The sequence below is a fragment of the Schistocerca nitens genome, chromosome 1, assembly GCF_023898315.1.
Source record: "Schistocerca nitens isolate TAMUIC-IGC-003100 chromosome 1, iqSchNite1.1, whole genome shotgun sequence".
NCBI classification, from domain to species: Eukaryota; Metazoa; Arthropoda; class Insecta; order Orthoptera; family Acrididae; genus Schistocerca; species Schistocerca nitens.
In genome coordinates this window covers 776,907,454-776,930,293 of record NC_064614.1, presented here as the reverse complement: position 1 = coordinate 776,930,293, position 22,840 = coordinate 776,907,454, and the positions used below count along the sequence as shown (strand labels likewise).

General features: G+C 39.8%; 1 protein-coding gene across 1 annotated transcript in view; it reads left to right on the top strand.

The window, feature by feature from the left end:
* LOC126261751 (condensin complex subunit 1) overlaps positions 1–22,840 on the top strand; it is a 207,456-nt gene that overhangs the window by 135,654 nt on the left and 48,962 nt on the right. Inside the window, exons 12-14 of the mRNA XM_049958566.1 lie at positions 13,604–13,857; positions 13,946–14,078; positions 16,621–16,709. Coding sequence (XP_049814523.1) covers positions 13,604–13,857; positions 13,946–14,078; positions 16,621–16,709 — 476 coding nt within the window. The remainder of the gene's footprint in view (positions 1–13,603; positions 13,858–13,945; positions 14,079–16,620; positions 16,710–22,840) is intronic.

Below are 22,840 nucleotides of genomic sequence, written 5' to 3'. Positions count from 1 at the left end.
TGACAGTCCACACCACCTTTTGTCATATTGTAAAAAAATGGTTATCTCAGATTTTCCCGATTTAAGATCATTGTTCACTGCATGGTGCATAGAAGTAATCAGTTTTGCATCTTTTGACACTTTGGGCATGGAGGATAGCAGTGTCATGTCTTCTGTAACAGTTATATTCACACCTTGTTTATTATTAGGTAGAACCTGCTGTGGTATCTCCTTTCAGCATGCTCACGTATGTGAGGCCCTGTGTGGGAACACTGTGACCTTTCCTCTAGTTTGAAAGGGTCTGACTGTCTCTGCCTTTTCCGGAATAATGTATGCATTATACAAGTAATTTGTACAAGCATCAGTCAAGCACTGAATTTTCAAGCCATATTTTGCCGGTTTGCTTGGCATATAAATTCTAAACCATACCTTCCATGGAAAGATGCAAGCATTGCATCGACACACACTGATTCTGAAAACATGTGTCTGTCCCTTCAGTTTCAAACAAGATGTAAACAGATTTGTTGCCCGATTTGAAAATGGCTGAATACACCAATAGACCAATTAGTGCCTTCAATTCACACCAATAGACCAATTAGTGCCTACAATTCAGTGACATCAACACCTCATAGATGGATAAGCAATCATTGGTATACTGTGCTCTTAAGCTTAGATATTTTCAGATTTGAATCTTCAGGTTTTGGCGGCGCAAAGACTGTTCCATTAAGTTTCGGGTGTGCAGCCGCAAGAAATCTCCTTCTTCTTCTAATATTTCGGCCGTACAACATTCAGCCATCTTCAGAGTGAGCGGCAAGACTGCCGCTCCAGTGCTCACCTTGTCCCTTTATACTCATGTACCGAGCGACTGCGCATGCGGCCACAGATGCAAATGCACCAGAGACATTGATCAGCGGCAGAGACGTGCATAATGCGCGAGTTGTATCTATGACTCCACAGTTGATCTGTGTTGGCATATCGATGTATCATTGTGAGCTGCAGTGTGACGACGTCTTTGAGAGTTTATTACAGCAAGTGCCGGATTCCATGATTTATCAAGATTGAAACCACTATTTCTATTTATTAAATTCATCGTCAAGCAAATGTCAATTGCCTCCTTCACTATAGAGTCCCAAATGGTTGATGTAGTTGCCAAAATTTTGACGTTCTCATACAACATGCTGTGACCATTATCAATACAGTGCTCTGCCACTGCCGACTTGTTAGGTTGTAAAAGCCGTGTGTACCTCCGGTGTTCTGTACATCTTTCTTGGACAGTGCGAGTTGTTTGTTCGATGTAAGAAAGGCCACATTCACATGGAATTTTGTAAACTCCAGATTTTCAGAGCAGCAAATCATCTTTGACGGAGCCCACGAGTGCAGCTGTCTTGGGTGGAGAACGAAAAAATTCTATGTGTATGTGGCCTTTCTTACATCGGACAAACAACTCGTACTGTCCAAGAAAGATGTACAGAACACCGGAGGCACACACGTCTTTTACAACCTAACAAGTCGGCAGTGGCAGAGCACTGTATTAATAATGGTAACAGTTTGTTGTATGACAACTTTGAAATTTTGGCAACTACATCATCCTTTTGGGACTCGATAGTGAAGAAGGCAATTGAAATTCGCTTGACGACGAATTTAATAAATAGAGATAGTGGTTTCAATCGTGATAAATCGTGGAATCCGGCACTTGCTGTAATAAACTCTCAAAGACGTCGTCACACTGCAGCTCATAATGATACATCAATATGCCAACACAGATCGACTGCGGAGTCATAGATACAACTCGCGCATATTGCACGTCTCTGTCGCCAACCAACGTCTCTGGCGCATTTGCATCTGTGGCCACATGCGCAGTCGCTCGGTACATGAGTATAAAGGGACGAAGTGAGCACTGGAGCGGCAGTCTTGCAGCTCACTCTGAAGATGGCTGAACGTTATACGGTCGAAATATTAGAAGAAGAAGAAGAAGGAGATTTCTTGCGGCTGCACACTCAAAACTCAATGGAACATTTTCAGATTTGTCCATAGAATGATTTCATCCAGAATATGTTGGATAAAGAACAGTTTCCATACTTCCAGAACAGCAGGGTTTGTCAAAGACTTTTCGCTGTCTGTCACAGTCCAGGAAGCTGCAAGGCAATGTTGTATTGCTTTGTTCTTACATTATCTGGCAACTGCGTAGGCTGGAACATTGCTGTGTGCCTAGGAACAATCCACTCCATTTTGCACTATGCATTTATGTGTGGTACATTTGATGTCGATGTAGCTTAATACTCATAAGGGACTTAAATGTCATAACAGAAGAAATAGAAGACAGATTTATGGAAGAATATTGCTTAGCAGTAGGAATGAAAGGGGGGATAGACTAACTCATTTCTGCAATAAAGCTAGTAATAGCAAACACTCTGTTAAAGAATTACGAGAGGAGGGGATATACGTGGAAAAGACCCAGAGATACTTGAAGATTCTAACTGGATTACATCATGGTCAGACAGAGTTTCTGAAATTATTGGATTGTGAGGTGCACCCAGGAACAGATACAAACTCAGATTACAATTTAATAATGTTGGAAAGTAAACTGAAGTTCAAGAAAATCGTCTGGAAGAACCTCTTGGAAGAAGGTAGTGGGATACTGAAGCATTGAGGAATGGTGATATGCATTTGAACTTCACCAAAGATGTGGATACTGTGATAAGGCAGTTTATGATAAGTGGACATCACAGCTGTTTGACAGAGTGGGGCCAGAGGAAGGTAACTGCGAAGAAACCTTGGATAAGATGAGAAATATTTCAATTGTTCGACAAAAGAAGGAATTACAAAGATTTTCAGGGAAATACAGGAATGCATAAATATAAATCACTTAAAGGAACAAACAGGAAGTGCAGGAAAGCCAAGGCTGAATGGCTGCAAGAAAAGGTATGAAGAAATCAAAAAATGCTCGCCGGAGGGACTGATTCAATATATAAAAAAGTCAAAGCAACCTACGATGAAATAAAAGGCAATATGAATTCCACTGCTAAATGCAGGTGAGAAAAGAGCAGAGGCATTGGAAGAGTATCTTGAAGGTCTGTGTGAGAAGGATAAACTGTCTGAGCCGTGATAGAAGAAGAAATTGGGGTTTAAATGGAAGAGAGAGGGAATCCAAAATTAGTCAGAATTCAAGAGAACTGCAGAAGACTTGAGATCAAATAAGGCAGAAGGAGTAGATAATATTATACTGGAATTTTTAAAATTATTGGCAGAAGTGCAACCAAATGACTGTTCAAATTAGTGTATAGAATCCATGATATAGGCAAGAGCTTCAGAAACATATCATCCACAAAGATAGCAAGAGCAGATAAGTGGGTGAAGTATCGAACAATCAGCTTAATAGCTCGTATGTCCAAGTTATTGTCAAGAACAATATATACAAGAGAAAAGAAAATTGAGGATCTGTTAGGTAATGAACAGTTTGCTTTAGGAAAGATACAGGCACCAGAGAGGCAGCACAAATGTTGTACTTGATAATAGAAGCAAGACTGAAGTAAATCAACTTGGAAAAAGTATTTCACAATGTAAAATGGTGCAAGATGTTTGAAATTCTGAGAAAAAGATATTTAAGATGTATAATATACAGCATGTACTAGACCCAAGAGAGGAAAATAAGATTGAACACTGCAAGCAATCTAGCAACACTGTGTTGTTCTATTTGTATGCAGTGGTGTGCTCATATCTCCCAGATTAGATTAGACCCTTCTCCAAGGGATCGAGGGAAAACGATAAATTTAATGTAATGTAATGTAATGATTGGTATGGTGTGTGTAGCTCTATACAACCATCGGGTGTTTTTTGAGAGCACCATCGGTGAAGTTGTGTTTTGCTGTGTGTTATGAAAAGGGAAGAGCAGAATATAGAGTAACATTATGCTAACAAGTTTCGTGTTAAACATGTGGAATCCGCAAATGTGACCTGTGAAATGTTGAAACACACCTATGAACAACATTCATTATCAAGAGTATAAGTTTTTCGCTGGCACAAATAATTTTTGGGAGGCAGAGAACACATTGAAGATGAACCTTGATCAGGAAGACCTTCAGCTTCTAAAACCGATGAAAATGTCAAATACGTGCGTGCTCTTGTGAGATTGTTCCTCGTGGATGAACTATCAACCAAGTGCTTCACCAAGATGTCCTTTAAAGGCTAGCGAAAATGGTGAATCGATGGAGATCGAACATTGTAGATGAGTGGATGGCTGCATCATGGTAATGCCCCATTGACCTCAAAAGGCATTCCTATTGTTCCACAGCCTTTATATTGACCTGATCTGAGTCTTTGTGTCTGTTTTTGTTTCCTGAAATTGAAAAATGCACTAAAAGGATGCTATTTTGTGACTCTGAAAAACATTCAAAAAAAATGACAGACATGTTAAAGACGCTATCAGTTGAAGCCTGTTGGTGCTGCTACCAAGGCTGGGAAAAGCTGCCAAAGGGAACTACTTGCGAAAATTGTTATTTCAAAAAAAAACTTTAGTGGATAAAAATTGTGTCATTACTTCTCTCACACATCTCTTACATAGAAGAAACAATGGTGGAAATAAAAGAATGGTCCAATAGGGAGTTAAAATTTGGAGTTAAAGGATATCAATGCAAGATTTGCTGATGTCAGTGAAGATGAAGAAGAGTTATGGAATCTGTTGAATGAAGTGAACAGCTAATGAGCACAGAACATGGATTGAAAGCAAACCGAAGAAATGAAAGTAATGAAAAACAGCATAAATGAGAATAGCGATATCTTTAACATCAGAATTGATAATCACAAAGTGAATGGAGTCAAGGGTTTCTGTTACCTTGCAAACAAAATAACGCATCTCATACGAAGCAAGGAGGACATAAGGAAGCAGACTAGCACAGACAGAGTATGATTCTGGCCAGTTTGAGAGAGAAATTTTTGAGAATGTACATTTAGACTACATCATTGTAAGTTAAGGAATCCCAGAGTAGGGAAAAACCAAAACAGAAAGGAATCTAACTGTTAGAGATGTGGTGCTACAGAAGAATGTTGAACATTAAGTGAACTAATAAAGTAAGGAATGAGGCAGTTTTCCACAGAATAGATGAAGAAAGGAACATAAGGAAAACAGTGACAAGGAGAAGGGACAGGATGATGGGACATGTTACATCATCAGGGAATAACTTCCATAGTACTAGAGGGAGCTGTAGAGAGTAAAAATTGTAGAGGAAGACAGAGATTGTAATACAGCCAACAAATAATTCAGGGTGTTGGGTGCAAGAGCTACTCTGAGATGAGGAGGTTGGCTTAGGGGAGGTATTCATGGCAGCAGCATTAGCTGATGACTCAAAAAGTGCTCCTCTATCACTTTGTTTAATCCTGGTATAGCACCATTTCCTCCAACTCTGACATCTACTTTGAAGAATCAAGGAGTTCCTCATAGTTGCTGTCAACTGCTGTGGATGTATATCGGAAAACTACAGTGTGATAAATAGAAGTATCTTCCGACGTTTTTCACGTGCTATATAGTGTCAGGTCTTAGGACTGTTTACCTAATTTAAAAGAGGGTAATTAAGTTTGGTAGTATGTGTCTGTTGTAAAGCTTTTTACCCAGACACTATCTGCTGCGTACTTAACACATTTCAGGCTTACCGAATGATGAGTACTAGGGTAATTTGCTTCTACCTAGTCATCAGAATGTGACCACATTGATGAATTGACCTGAATGATTCTGTGCAATATCTTTTCTTTATTTTTAAAACGAATGTTGTTCTGTCCTACATTCTTTAAGTGTTTGAAATTTTTTAAATTTCTTTGTACAATGAAGTATACATACACTGACGTGTAAAAAATCGCAACACCAAGAAGCTGTGTGACATAAATGAAAGTTGGTGGATGTGTTTCTACAGCTTAAAGACAATATCTGCACAGATTTTGCACCATCCACGTAAGAATGGTGCTAGTAGCATCAGTATGAGAACACAAATCAGGTTTGCTTTAAATAAACATTGTAATGGTCGTGAGAGTTAATTAGCTTTGAGATTGGAAGTGGTGAGTTGTTGGTAGCGAATATTGCATTTAAGGTGACAAAGACACTATTACCCATACCTCACTGAGTTCAAATAAGGTCTTGTAATAGGGCTACAAGAAGCTGAATGCTCCTTCTGTGATGTTCCAGAAAGACTCAGCAGGAATGTAGCCACCGTACATGTACAGTGACAGCAGTGATCATGAGAATGTACAGTTGCAAGACGACCAGGCGCCAAAGGGCCACGCGGCACTACTGCTAGGGAAGACCGTGATGTTCAGCATATAGCTCAGGCGCATCGTACTGCATCTGCAGCAGCAATTTGCGCAGCAGTTGGCACGGCAGTGACGCAACAAACTGTTATAAATCGGTTACTGTCCCTGAAGTACAGCCCCGAGCCAGATGCCCTGCAGCGTGCATTGCTCTGACCTCAAACTACCGCCATTTCCGACTTCCCTGGTGTCAACTGAGAGCTCATTGAAGGGTAGGGTTGATATCTGTTGTTTTTTTCTGATGACCGCTTGTTCTCTCACGGTGCCAGTGATGACCATGTGTTGGTTAAGAGTAGTCTAGTTGGCCTGCACCCAACTTGCCTGCATGCTAGACACACTGAACTTAAACCTGGTCTATGACAGTGGGAGCTCCCTTGTGATTACCCCACCCACTCTTGAGTGCAAATTTGTACATCAGTCTGCTGATTTGACCTGTTGTGTTACCACTCATGAACAGCATTCCAAGGGGTGTTTTCCAACCAGATAATGCTCACTCATGTACTGCTGTGTTGTAACCCAACTTGCTCTACAGTGTGTAAACAGGTTGCTTTGGCCGTCTTGATCACCACATCTGTCTCCAATAGAGGGACATCATCTGATGACAACTCCAACATCATCCACAACATCCATTAACCGCCCCTGTATTGACTGACCAAATGCAACAGCCATCCCATAAACTTATCTATGGCACCCGTATAGCACAATGCATACATGTTGCATGCTTGCAGTCAACATTCTGGCCGCTACACCAGTTATTTATGTACCAGCATTTCACATTTGCAATGGCTTATCTCATGCTTACATTAACCTGTGATCATCCAGTGTTAATCACTTAACTATGTTTACTTTGGCAAACATAGTCCTGAGACGTCGTCACTCTGCATTAATTATTTTTTGGTGTTGCGATTTTTTTCCATCAGCTTATGAATTTCCTCCCACCTTGGGTCCCTCTGTCCTCATTTTTTGTGACACACTTCTGGTAATCCTACTAGATCCCATTTAATATTACTTCATTAGTATCCCTGCAGTTGCTAAAGTTTGCTGATTTATTGTCATTAAATAAAAAGCAGTAGAAACAATATGGTTTCAAAAGTCCATGCAATTGTTTATTCAGCCAGACTACTTGTTCCAAGGTGAAAGTGCAGAAGTTGCTGCGTCTCAAATACCTGCACATAGCATCAAGCCCTCCAGCAACCCTATCCATGGCACACCTGCATGCCAAGGTACGAAGAGCTTGGCAGTGCATCTGAACAGTGGGATAACTTGATGGGGATGTACTACAGACCCCTACATACCATTCTCTTAAGAGCCACAATGACAAGATTTAACTAATTAATGTGCGCACAGAGGCATTTAAGCAGTCATTCTTCCCACACTTCATGCACAAATAGGAGTGGAAGAAAATATAACATGTGGTAAAGTAGGAAGTACCCTTGCTATGCACTTCACCTTTGTTTGCGAAGTATACATGTAGATGCAGGGTTGTGCTCAATCAGTCTCAGCCATGTCCTGTGTGCTTCAAAATCAAAGTGCTCTAGGTCACATGACCAGGTCTGCTGTGGGGATTGATAAGCAGCCCATCCATACTTGTTCCCCATAAAGCAATCCATTAAAGTCTTTACCTTATGTGTATTGACACCTGTGTGGCAATAATATGTGAACTGCTTATTGGGATCTAACCTGGTTGATTCCCTTAACTCTCAATAAGATATACACACACAAAAAAAGTTTTGCATCACCTCAGTTCCGAGAGTTCTTTAACCTGCACACAAAATTGGAATAGAGATCAACATGAACATCATTTCTGCCCTTTTTATTGCTCATGGAAACCACACATTGCATGTTGTACCACCATACAGCAAGACCTTCAAAGGTGGTGGTCCAGATTGCTGTACACACTGGTACCTCTAATACCCAGTAGCATGTCCTCTTGCATTGATGCATGCCTGTATTCGTCATGGCATACTATCCTCAAGTGCATCAAGGCACTGTTGGTTCAAGATGTCCCACTCCTCAACAGCAATTCGGCGTAGATCCCTCAGAGTGGTTGATGGGTCATGTCGTCCAAAAACAGCCATTTTCAATCTATCCCAGGCATGTTCAATAGGGTTCATGTCTGGAGAACATGCTAGCCACTCTAGTCGAGTGACGATGTTATCTTTTATCTTGAAAGAAGTCATTCACAAGATGTGCACGATTGGAGTGTAAATTGTCATCCATGAAGACAAACCTTGCCAATATGATGCCGATATGGTTGCACTGTTGGTTGGTGGATGGCATTCACATATCTTACAGCCATTACAGCGCCTTCTGTGACCAACAGCAGTGTCGCACATAATGGCGCCCCAAAGCAGCAGAGAACCTCCACCTTGCTGGACAATGTGTCTAGGGCGTTCAGCCTGATCGGGTTTCCTCCAAACATGTCTCTGACGATTGTCTGGTTGAAGGCATATGCAACTCTCTTCAGTGAAGAGAACGTGATGCCAATCCTGAGTGGTCCATTAGGCATGTTGTTGGACCCATCTGTACCACACTGCATGGTGTCGTGGTTGCAAAGATAGACCTTGCCATGGATGTCTGGAGTGAAGCTGTGCATCATACAGCCTACTGCGCACAGTTTGAGTCGTAACTCGATGTCCTGTGGCTGCACGAAAAGCATTATTCAACATGGTGGCATTGCTGTCAGGGTTCCTCAGAGTCATAATCCGTAAGTAGCGCTCATTCACTGCAGTAGTAGCCCTTGTGCAGCCTGAGCGAGACATGTCATCGACAGTTCCTGTCTCTCTGTACATCCTCCATGTTCGAACAGCATTGATTTGGTTCACTCTGAGACACCTGGACACTTGCCTTGTTGAGAGCCCTTCATGGCACAAAGTAACAATGTGGACATGATCGAACCGCAGTATTGATTGTCTAGGCATGGTTGAACTACAGACAACACGAGCTGTGTACCTCCATCCTGGTGGAATGACTGGAACTGATCGGCTGTTGGACCTCCTCCGTCTAATAGGCGCTGCTCACGCGTTTTTGTTTGCATCTTTGGGCGGGTTTAGTGACATCTCTGAACAGTCAAAGGGACTGTGTCTGTGATACAATATCCACAGTCAACGTCTATCTTGGAGTTCTGGGAACTGGGGTGATGCAAAACTTTTTCTGATGTGTATAATAGAGAACTCCCAAATCGACCTCCTCCTGTGTCCTCCAGTTCTTGGTAGTGCCACTCTGTTTAGTCATGTATTTGGTTGGTTTGTAGAAGCTGTTTTTTGCCTATTCTTTGTCTACCATTAGCCTTTTCAGTTAGTTGTAAATTTCATCTTTGCTCCGTAATTTTCTTAGTCCAACACTTTCCTTTTCTCTTCTTTGTAATTTCACTTTTTTCAGAGACGTTTTGTGTGTTAGTTGGTTTCTAGGTCATTATGCATTATGGGTTTTGTGATGGTCTGTTATCGTTACTATTAATGTGAGCACTTCATCTGACTTCCATAAAGTACTACTCTGAAAATAAAGTAGTTCACTCTTTGTGACTTTTTCTCCACTTTACCGTATTAATTTTGCTCAAAATTTTTGCTTTGTTCATGTTACCAGATGTATGTTTTGCTCGCTAAGTGAGAAGCTTCTTGCGCCTTGCGATATTTTATTTGAAGCAGGCTTTGTAGATATTTCAGTTTTGTTTTACATAGTATTAGGGATTTTGTGGTCTGCAGATACCTTTATACCTAGACAAGTATTTTGCTTTGCAACAGAAAAGATTTTTATTTCTTTTTAGATATAATGTCAAGAGAGACAATATTATGTCCTCGCATTCATTATTGCAAAAAGCGTTTTGATCAAAATGCCGTATGTTTTTCAAATAATGAAAATGCCACTCCCAGTCCCAATCCCTTGCCACAGGGACCATATTGCTGTGGAGGATGCAGGTGCAAGTCCTGTCACAGGCTTATCCTACCCCATCAGAGGCTGGGCCACCTGTGAAAGCAGCCGTATACCAGCTCTGCTGTAATCATTGCAAAGCTTCTTATATTGCTATGACTACCGACCAGCTGTCTAACAGGATGAATGGCAATTGTCAAATTGTGGCCAAGAGCAGAGTGGACCACCCTGTGGCAGCTGAGCATAACATGCTTGATTTCAGTGTCTACTTCACAATCCGGGTCCTCCACGACCCAACCAAATTCTCTGAACTGTGCAGATGGGAATTATCCTTGCAACACATTCTCTGATCCGAAAATTATATCAGCCTCAATCTATAATAACCTGCTGTCCCCACACCTTCCATCCAACAGTTTCTGCCCCCTATGTCCTATCACCTCCTTCTAATTCGTGTCATCATCGTCCCCCCCACATTGTGCTCCGCTATCTGGCAATGCTGTCAGTCTTTTGCCCACTCTGCTGCTCTCCTTTTCCACTGCCCATTCCTCCTGTCCCTCCCACCCCCACAGTCTCCTTACACCACACCAGGCAGCCTTGTCTGCCCACCATCTAGTCACTGCACACTCCGTCAGGCAGTGCTAATTCCTCTCCTCCCACCCATACCCTAATATCCCTCTTCCTTCCCTGCCCCACTGGAGATAGCTGCTTCCACTTGACACGACACCATTGCCATTGGGCGGAGAGAGCGGTCGTATATGCATGAGGTGTGTCTGCTTGTGTGAATGTTTGTGTGTTTTCTTTTCTAAAGAAAGCTGTGGCCAAAAACTCAGTGTTTAGTGGTCTTTAGCATTGTGTATGTCTGCAATTCAGTGTCTCATCTTCATGGTGAGTAGCACTTAATCATTTTCATAGTATTGCTATATGTTTTTCTTTTTCTTAAATGACATATGTTATGTTTCATAATGTTCGGAAGGTTTTGGTTGAAAATTACGAATTACTTACGAATAAAGGAGACAGGTCACCGAAAGGCAGAAGTATTGTGTTGTCAATAGGCCCATAAACAAAAGATACAGAGCTTGGCTAGCTTTCGGAATGCGCTTCCTTTTTCTAGCTGGAGGAAAACACACACACACACACACACACACACACACACACAGAACCTTTTTTTTTTTTTTTTTACTCACATACACACACACCTGTTTCCCTACATTGTGCTAAGCTGACTGAGCACAGTGCAGGGAGGGGTGTGTATGCACGCGCTAGAAAATGGAAGTGCATTCCGAAACCTAGCCCAACTGTATCTTTTCTTTGTGTGCCTGTCAACAATGCAGCGCTTCTGCCTTTCTGATGAGTCATCTCCTTTATTCCTAAATAGAATGTACGTTTTACAGTTTTGTAGTATAAGGTAATGAAAACCACAATAGATTTTCCCACAGCCAAAGCTTTCTACTCTGCTCTTGACTTCTCGTTTCATTCCAGTTGGTACCAGTTGTAGGAAACTACTGATGATTAGAGGTGACATTGCATTTTTCATAAAATGAAAGTCTCTTACTAGTTCTATTAACTTAGGAATTAACACAATATCTAGCACTGACGTTCTGTCATAGTTCCCTGTACCCAGCTAAGATAGAAAGTACCACAATTAACAGCAACTAGTCACATGATCCGTATATTCTCATTCTTTTCACTTTTATTAATTGTTTTGTTGGAAAAATACTTCTTGCAGGCAAGTATGCTCTTTTGCATTGTCATGGTATGGGAGTTGGTACCCAATACGGGGCCAGTTGGAGGGCACAAGCCGCTGCTTGGGGTGCCAAGCTGAGAGGGATGCCAGATGCACCACAGCTGTGTAATTCCTATAGATTACATATCACAATTAGTAATGGCCGTTTGGGGCACCAAGTTGTGTGGGACACCCCAGTGAAAGGTTTGTATACAGTGTGTTTCCCAGTTAGTGGTGGAAACTGATATGGGTGGTTGAAAATGTACGAGGGAAAAGAAGGCGGGAGAAGGTGCCAAATGAGAAGTCGCTTATATGCAGAAAGATCCTTGAACTGGCTGTGGTCCAATATTATCCTTGGGTTGGATGAAATTGTGCCAAATGATGATTCGCTTGTGTGTAGACAGATTCTCGAACCGGCTGTGGTCCAGTATTATCATTTGTTGGATGAAATAGTAACAAACTACATGTAAAGAGAGACTATAAATTCATTCTACAGAAACAGTATTTTTAAGGGTGACCCTCTCGAAAATATATGTTAATGAACAAATATTGAAATACTCCGGGTAATTCCCACATGTTCACTTCCACCATTTCCCACATACATCTCTTTAATTTCAAATTAATTTTAGTCAGTGTTGTTGTGGTCTTCTGTCCAAAGGCATCCCCTGATGTGTCAGAATGTGTACTATTAACCAACCCCCTTCTTTTGGTCAAGTTGTGCCACAAATCTCGTCTCCCCAATTATATTTAGTACTTCCTCATTAATTACATGATTGAACAATCTGATCTGCAACATTTGTATGTAGGCCACATTTTGAAAGCTTCTATTCTCTTTCTATCTAAACTGTTTATTGTCCATGTCTCATTTCCATACATGGCCACATCCCAGACAAATACCTTCAGAAAAGACTTCCTAACACTTAAATTATATTTGATGTTAACAGATTTCTCTTGCCATTGCCAGTCCACATTTTTATATCCTCTCTACTTTGGCAGTCATCAATTATTTTTATTATTTTGCTGCCCAAATAGCAAAACTCATCTACTTTAAATGTCTCGTTTCCTAATCTTATTCCTTTAGTGTCACCTGATTCAATTTGACTACTCCATCATCCTTGTTTTGCTTTTGTTGATGTTCATCTTATATCCTCTTTTCAAAACAGTGTCCATTCCATTCAGCTGCTCTTCCGAATCCTTCGCTGTGTCTGACAGATTTACAATATCACCAGCAAAGGTCTTTTTTTTTCTTTTTCCTTGAATTTTAATTCCTACTCCAAATTTTTCTTTGGATTCTTTTACTGGTAGTTCATTGTCCAGATTGAATAACTTTGATGATAAGCTGCAACCTTGTCTCACTCCCTTGTCAGCCAGTGCTTTCCTTACATGCCCCTGACTCTTATTACTGCCATCTGGTTTCTGTACAAGTTGTAAATAGCCTTTTGCTCCCTGTGTTGTACCCCAGCTACCTTCAGAATTTCAAAGAGAGTATTCCAGTCAGCATTGTCAAAAGCTTTCTACAAGTCTACAAATGCAATAAATGTAGGTTTGCCTTTCCTTAACATGTAAGTTCTTCGTCTATTAACAAAAGCTTTCTACAAGTCTACAAATGCAATAAATGTAGGTTTGCCTTTCCTTAACATGTAAGTTCTTCGTCTATTAACTAAAATACTACACTGTACCACACTGGTTACTATGCAGCAGACATCACCTAATACATTTTGTCGTATGTTGTTCCAGGATTCAATAGCATATGTGGAGCTAATGAACAAAGCCTTACCAGTTATATGTTCATTGCTAACTTCAATGCAAACAACAGATATAGTGGAGGCAATTGAATTCATCACCAGTGCTTACCAATTTGGTTTATCTCAGGCAGAGAACAGCATGCGAGAACTATTGACTTTGGTGTTGTCTGGAAATGAATCTGTTCTGTCTGCTGTATCTGAAGCTTATTACCAGGTTTACCTTAAGACAGAAGAAACTGATTCAAGGTTAGTGATTTATATTATGTTAACAAACATGTTAAACATTTCCTTTTTTGGCACAAAAAATATGAACTGTTTAATTGTATTACTACAGGAAACATTCAGAAATTGTTGTGAAGAACTTGTGCCACTTAGTGTCTACAATTAATGCTGGACAAAAGGCAGCATTGGACAGTCTGCTGTTGGAATGGCTTAAGAAAGGCTACATAACTCCAGGTGACATACAGGTAGGTTAATTAAATTGCAGTATTGTTCAAAATAAGTAACACACAAGTTCTTGAATGCCCATTGCATATCATCTATGAAAGAGTGCCACCATTCTGAGCACAGGAGTTACAAAAAATCCATACCAGGAGGAAGCCAAGAAGGAGGAGGAGTTGTTAACTTATTGGCAGTTAGTGAAAATTAATTGGCCACAGTAAAAGCTATGTGATCCTGTAAAGACCTTTTGAGGATTTACACCCTTTATTACTCTTAAATATGAAATTACTTTGTCAGTCATGAAAGGACCTATTAAGTACAATACTAAAAGTTCTGGCGCTCTGCTTTGTGGGATTTCGTACCTATAAAATGCTCTCAGTTAACTTATGGATTGTGTTCCAAGCTTTTGATGATATCCTCTATTGTCTTTGTTAAGAAAACAACTTAACTGTCAATGAGGTCATGGGAATCCACAACGATGTGATGTACTAAAACCTTCTGTGCTCAGAAGCTGCACTGTCACCAGTTATTATACATTGCATACAACATTATTTTTATACTAACATTCACAAATGATGGCAGTTAGGCCAAAATGAGACAGAGGTGGGGATTGCAGTATATTCTGTTCCAGGCAACACTTCTGGTAGGTGCATAAACATGCTTTGTACTTCAAGCATGTATCTCATTAATTACGTCTCTCACATGCATATGTAAAATTTGTCACTACCATCATTACCAATGACAACTCTAAATAAATGGAATGAAAATTCACTAAATAACGTGCTACAATCATGTTTAATGCTCACATTGCCCAAAACATTTACAGCAAAGCGCTCCAAACACTACTAAAGCTCACTGGCTATTGGAGAATGGATGGCACAGCTGCATAGAACAATCCTAAACTCAACCACTATCATTTGTGACTCCCAACTCTAGTACATTACAAAATAAAATGATACTCCCCTATAGTCTCATAGTATCAAGTGCCTGCTTTCATGCATTGTTGAGTGCATGAGTCGTACCTCCATTAAATTTATTAATGCAGTATAATTTTCGTCAAATGGTAATGACTTTATCACAGTAATCTGAAGAGTGGGATAGATTACCTATCTCCTCAACCAAAACCTTATGATCATTCATTAGTTTATATATGGCCACTCTCATGTTCCTCATTGTGGCACCTCAGAATTTGTATTTTACTTGATGGCTGTCTGATTTCTGGAAGTTAATTAAAGTTTTCCCTCTTGTCAGGTGGTCGTAAGTTTCTTCTTCCAGTCAGGCTCTGCTCTTTATGGGTGCTAAAACTATAGGAGTACAGAATTTCATTTAACTCGTGATTCATGATATCGGTAATTAAATAATAACTGTATGATGCAACCACCTGCTTATTTGAAGTGCTAAGGATTCTTCTTCATGTATAATAAGCCACCTGGTGCTAGTAGACAAAAATACAGGCTTTTATTACCACAACTAGAATGTAGTGGAACAAGTAACCTGTAAAAATCTTCATCTGTTTATGAATCAAGTTAAGTTCGAAAATCTTGAACACATGATATTAATATTGCAGCTGGAGCCTGCTCCACTCACGTTTTTGTTTCACATTACAGTTAAGCCACATGCTTATCAGCTGTGCCACACTACACAAAACCAAGGAATGAGGGTCGGCACAGCATGACACATCTGGTGTGGACAGCACTGTACTGTATTGCGCAACTGCACAGTTGGTACACCAAACAAAATGGTACATTTGTGTATCCTGTGTTTGGATAGTGTTACTTGTTTTCCATTTTTACTGGCATTTTCGCTGGAACATTGCTGTGAATCTATGAACAGTCTGCGCAATTCTGCCTTGGTCTGTGCCTTTCTGAGCTGCTGTGCACCATGCATTTTTGCACAGCACATCCAATGTGGACATGGCTTTGCACTGCCCCAGTGCTGGTGTGACAAAAGTTTTGTTTATGGTTTTCCGGTGCTTTTATGCACTGCTTGTAAGTGTTGTTAAACTGAATGTTATTGGTGTGGTAGGTGACTGAATATCCTGTCCCAGAAGTCCTCCCTTCCCAATTCTACTGCTAGGTGCTGGAAAGATGCAGCCCTCAACAAATTCCTCTCCTGTGCCAACCTCTTCATATCAGAGTAGCACTTGCAACCTACATACTGTGTCGATTGACAGTGGCAGGTTGAAACGATGATGGCACTGTTTGTCATTGCATGGTACAAGAGCTTGTGTTGTCAATCTATGCCAGTGAACATCGCTGTCACTGCCAATGACAAGTGAACTTCTTTAGACAGAAACTGTCAATAAAACATTTTGTAATTTAGATTAGTGGGATTATGTTAAAAATAAAATCTTCCTTAGGAGCATCTTTAAAAAATGGGAGGGTCAAGCTTACATTTGGATAAATACGGCAACATGTTGTTATATATTAGTTTATAACATTGCAGCGTTCTTGATATCTATTTCATCATATTGTTAGTAGCAGTCTTCAGCCTGTCTCTTTTTTTCCCCCAAGATATGAAACTTGATACTTCAAATAATATAGATTCATTGATTTTCGTTTGTTCCAGATTATGTGGGAGTGGGTGGCTATGGCAGAACCAGAAATAAGTGCAGAGGACAGCAGACATGCTTTGGTTTTACTGGACATACTTGCTGTGTGAGTTGGATTTTACACAAAAGAGATTTAATGGAAAAAAACTCTTTAGAGTTTCAGTAATTTTGAATCAGAATCTGACTTTTATTGCCTTATGACAGTATTATGAAAAGGGTAAATTGGTGTTCCCTATATAGCAGAGATGCTGCATCACAGATAGCCAAAAAAAAAAAAAAAAAGAGGCCTTCATCGGAATCACACACACACACACACAACCACAGTCTCTGGCTGCCGAGGTCAGACTGCGAGCAGCAGCACATCATAGAAGTGAGGCGCATGATGTGCAAAACATGCCCAATCCACCCACCCAGCATTTCCTATTCCTGTCACAAGTTTATCCTACCTCGTCAGGGGCTGGGCCACCTGTGAAGGCAGCTATGTCATGTACCAGCTCTGCTCCAATTGTTGCACAGCTTCTTGTATTGGTATGATGTTGCATGCTGGCCCAGGATGCTGGAGTTGAAGGTCGGGGGGGGGGGGGGGGCGTGGGTGTGTGTGTGCGCAATCTGATGAATGCTATGGCCGAAAACTGTGAGTGTCTTTTAATCATGCCTGTGTGCAACTTGATGTGTCTTTGCGGTAAGTAGCAATCTATCTTTTCCTACATTGTTTTTTCTTGAAGTCATAGATATCATAAATTGTACTTTCACCTTTTGGAAAGCCAAATCAATTTTTTGATATTGTATTAAATTTTTTTTCAGAAATTTTGAATTTGACTTGCAGCAATATTTCAGATATTTCAGAAAATACATAAATAAGGGAAACTGTATGGTGCTTTCCCTTATATCCTTTGGATCCTTTCTTAAATACTGGTTTCTCTTTCGCATATTTCATAAAATCTGGATAGTAGCCTTCTTCAAATCATTAACTATTTTGGACAGTGGGTGTGCTATCGTATTCAAATCTGCTTTTATCATCTCGATAGTCTACCTCAGCTTTGAGTTTTGCTATAGTTATGAAGAACTTATTAAAATTTTCTGATATCTGAGCAGGATTTCTCACACACACACACTTGCTAGATTTGATTCAGATTTGAGGTTTGACACCTGTCCATAGAGACTGTCATTTATTTCTGTGCTCTTCAATTAATTTAGTGTTTGGCATTTTATTTGTTGCTTTCACAGCCTCTTAAACTGTTTTTGTATGATTTAACATAGTTAATAAAACATGACTCATCAAATTTCATCTCAGTGTTTAACGGTCTCTTCCTATTACCACATGTTTTTTATGCCAAAACCATTCCATTTTAGTTTATTTGTTATGTTTGTTTGACAGACTATGGATGGAAATGTTTCATTGAAAATGTGTAAAAACCTGTTGAAAGACTTATCAGAGCCGTGATGTTGCACCAACTAATCTACAGCATATTTTCCTTACTGAACTGTCTGCTCATGGAACATCTCTTTGCATTTTCTTCATTTATCATCAGTAAACTAGAGAGATCTGAGTGTCTAAGTTCAAAGAGAATTTGGCAGTGTTATAAATGTATACAGTAATTTGTTAAAATATTTACATATTGATCCCTTCTTATTTACCATAGTGAAATTTAGTCTTATAGTTAGATTCATGAATTAAGAAATTAAGTTGAGGTGCTTGTTTGTTTGCTGTATATAGGATAAAATCAACATAAATTACTATTTTACCACTCTTTCCTATTGTGAGTTTATGTAGGAGACGCTAGAATTTATTTAAAAATAATTTGATTATGTCACGGAGATGATAATAGTAATAAGAATTCTATCATTCTAATTCTACTCAGCAACTTTAAAATAGAAGTTCTTCATTCAATAATTTAAAATTGGCTCTTTTTATTGTAACGAGTTGTTAACCAGTATACAAGAGCATCCACGAGTTTCCTACAAAAGCTACTAGTTAATTTAAGTTTTGCTTTGTTTAAAACTGTGATGGAATCTTTTATAACACAGTGTTTCTTTAGGTAACTAACTTTGACGTCTTTTTCTTCTCAAAGAATGATTTGCAACTCTTCATTTTTTGTGGTTTTATTCTGTGGATATATTGCACTTCCGCCATTTATGTTCCATTACATTAAAAATGAAGGCTTACACTTGTAGTTTTGAACATATTTACTTAAACATTTTGCTAAAAGTTAAGAAACTTAATGTATTTAGATGCAAGCCATACTGTGCTTTACAACTCGAAGTAATAAACTTGTTTGAGTCTACAAATATTGCTCCTAATCCATTACACTCATCTTGGTTGCTATAGTTTATTTTCTCTTTACATCTGTCAGTCACTGATCTTCTGTCCAATATGCCATGCAATATAATTTTTTAATGAGGGTAAATACTTTTCGCTGATCAGGTAATCTTCATTGTTTCGCAAACCAGCTCTTCTTTATTGCAGCCCGTCTTATGCTCTGAGACAATATTACTTCTACTGTCCAAACACTTGAGAGCATGCTCACATGCGTGACACATAGGTGAGAAAAGAAACAGGCCCACCTGACAAATCAGTCCTCTGCCAGAAAGTTCGTTGGCACATAATTAATGACACAACACGAACCGTAATCCATCCCAGACTAACAGGCATCTTTATTGCCAGTTATTTGCAGGATGGAGTGGCTTTAAGCAAACATACTTGGTTCGATTGTTCTTGTATAATATATGTACATTGGTTCCCAACCAAAATGTCCACATCTAGTAATTAGTTTTCCATTCTTTAGCCACAAATATCCGCTGGTAAATAATTATGTTTCAAACCGTAGTACTGCAGGTAGTCTCAGTGAGTCACTTGGAAATTTACATCTCCATATATAGTCTACAAGCCAACGTACAGTGCGTGATGGAATGTACTTTGTGCCACTACTTGTCATTTCCTTTCCTGTTTCATTCACAAATGGAGCGAGGGAAAAAGGCTGCCTATATGCCTCTGTATAAGCCCTAATTTCTTGTATCTTATCTTCGTGGTCCTTATATGCAATTTATGTTGGCAGCAATAGAATTGTTTGGCAGTCAATTTCAAATGCTGGATCTCTAAATTGTCTCAATAGTGTTTCTCAAAAAGAACATCACCCTCCCTCCAGGGATTCCCATTTGAGCTCCCGAACATCTCCATAACACATGTTGTTTGAACCTACAGTAACAAATCTAGCAACTCTCTGAATTGCTTCCATGTCTTCCTTCAATCCGAGCTGGTACGGATCTCAAACACTCAAGAATAGGTCACATCAGCATCCTATATGCGGTCTGCTTTACAGTTGAACCACTTCTTCCTAAAATTCTCCCAGTAAACTGACGTCGACCCTTCACCTTCCCTACCACAGCTCTCATATACTCTTTCCACCTCATATTGCTTTACAATGTTAGGCCCAGATACTTAAGTGACTTGACTGTGTCAAGCAAGACACTAGTAATACTGTATCTGAACATTACAGGTTCGATCTTCATATTCATCCCCATTAATGTTCATTTTTCCACATTCAGGGCTAGCTGCCATTCATCACACCAGCTGGAAATTTTATCCAAGTTGTCTTGTATCTTCCTACAGTCACACGCCTTCGACACCTCACCATACACCACGGCATCATAAACAAACATGAGAAGATTGCTGCTCACCCTGTCTGCCAAACCATTTATGTATATAGACAACAACAGTGACTCTATCGCACCTCCCTGGGGCTCTCCTGACAACTCCTTTGTCTCTTATGAACACTCATCATAGAGGACAACATAATGGGTTCAATTATTTAAGAAGTCTTCGAGCCATTCACATATCTGTGAACTTATTTCAAATGCTTGTACATTCGTTAACAGCCTGCAGTGGGACACCATGTCAAATGCTTTCTGGAAATCTAGAAATATGGAATCTGCCTGTTAGCCTTAATCCATTGTTCACAGTATATCATGTGAGAAAGGACAAGCTGAGTTATGCACAAGCGATGCTTTCTAAAATCATGCTGATTTGTAGACATAAGCTTATCTGTCCCAAGAAAGCTTATTGTGTTTGAACTGAGAAGATATTCAAGGATTCTGCAGCAAACAGAAGTTAGGGATATTGGTCTGTAATTTTACGGATCCATTTTTTTACTCTTCTTATATAGTGGAGTCACCTTCACTTTTTTCCAGTTGCTTGGGGCTTTGTGCTGGGCGAGAGATTCATGATAAATGCAGGCTAGGTAAGGGGCCAATGCCGTAGAGTACTCCATGTAAAATCGAACTGGGATTCCATCAAGACCTGCTGATTTATTTGCTATCACATCTTTCAGTTGTTTCTCTATGCCAAGTATGCTTGTTACTATGTTGTCTATATGGGAGTTTGTCCAATGGTCAAATAGCGCTGTGCTTGTTTGATTTTCCTGTGTGAATGATTTCTTGAATATGAAGTTTCAAACCGTCTTTCATTTTGCTATCTTCAACTGCCACACTAGACTGGTCACTAAGGGACTGAATGGAAGCCTTAGACCCACTCAGCTATTTTACATAAGACCAGAATTTTCTCAGGTTCTCAGCCAGATCTTTTTTTAAGGTGTGACGTTGATGGTAGTTTTATGCTTTGCCCAAAGGTCTTTTCATATACGCACAAATCTTTACTAACCTCAGCTTGTTGTCATTTGTACATTCCACTTTGAACCAAAAGTGGGGCAACCTCTGCTTCCTCAGCAAACGACAAATTTCTTTATTAAACCATGGTGGGTCATTCCCATCCTTTACCCACTTTCCAGGCACATAACTCTCCAGACAATGGTTTACAATCTGCTTAAACTTTGCCCATAATTCCTCTACAGCCATCTTACTGGAACTAAGTGATGCCAATTCACTATCAGGTGAGATGCTAATAACTACTTATCTGCTCTATCTAGCAGAAACACTCTCTTAGCCTTCTTTACTTATTTATTAACTTTCATAATCATAGTTGTCATAATGACATCATGATTGCTAATCTCCATTTCTATACTGACATCTTCAATAAGGTCTGGCCGAGAATGAAATTTTCACTCTACAGCGGAGTGTACGCTGATATGAAACTTCCTGGCAGATTAAAACTGTGTGCCGGACCGAGACTCGAACTCGACACCTGCATGGTGCTTCTGTGAAGTTTGGAAGGTAGGAGATGAGGTACTGGTGGAATTAAATCTGTGAGGACGGGGCATGAGTCGTGCTTGGGTAGCTCAGTTGGTAGAGCACTTGCCCCGCGAATGGCATAGGTCCTGAGTTTGAGTCTCGGTCTGGCACACAGTTTTAATCTGCCAGGAAGTTTCAAGGTCTGGCCTATTTGTAGCTACAAAGTCGAAGATATTTCCATTGTGTGTGGGCTGCTGAACTAACTGCTTAAGACAGTTTCCAGAAAACATGTTCAGAAGTATTTCTCAGGGCTGGTTGTCTGTACCCCCTGCAGTGAATCCATAGACATCCCAGTCCATACCCAATAGGTTAAAGTTGCCTCCAACTAGTATTGCGTGATGTGGGTATTTACACGCTATCGACTGTAGACTTTCTTTGGATGACTCTAGACCTGTCACAGTAGCATCGGGTGGCCACTAAAAAAATCCAACAGTTAACTTGGTTTCACTTACACCTGTTATATGCAGCCAGATGATTTCACTGTTACATTCAGCTTTGACATCACTAGAAATAGTATTTTTGTCAGCTGTAATTAATACACCCCCTCCTATGGCCTCAAATCTGTCTTTCCGATATACATTCCAAGACCCACTAAATACATCAGAGCTTTTCACTTCAAGTGTCAGGGAGCTCTTGGTCTCAGGAATAATTTGAGTATGAGAACTTTCCTGGAGGGCAGTGAATTTGGGAACTTGATTACGAATACTATGACAGTTTACTGATAAAATTGTGACAGTTGAAGTGTCCTTATTCCAAACACCCTTTGACTTCCCTCACTGCATATTCTTTTGACAGTGTTGCTGCTCTCTTTTAGTAAAACAGTGCCCCATATCTGTTTTTAATCCATTTATTCAGAATGATATATTGAATTCTCTCTCTCTCTCTCTCTCTCTCTCTCTCTCTCTCTCTCTCTTTCCCTTTAAATAAACAGTGGTTTACAGTAATGGATTTCAAAGTAGACAACAGCATAATTATATTAATTTTCAACGTTTACAAGTATTAGAATTTGCATGAATTTAAATAACAGTTTATTTCTGTCTCTGAGATTTGATT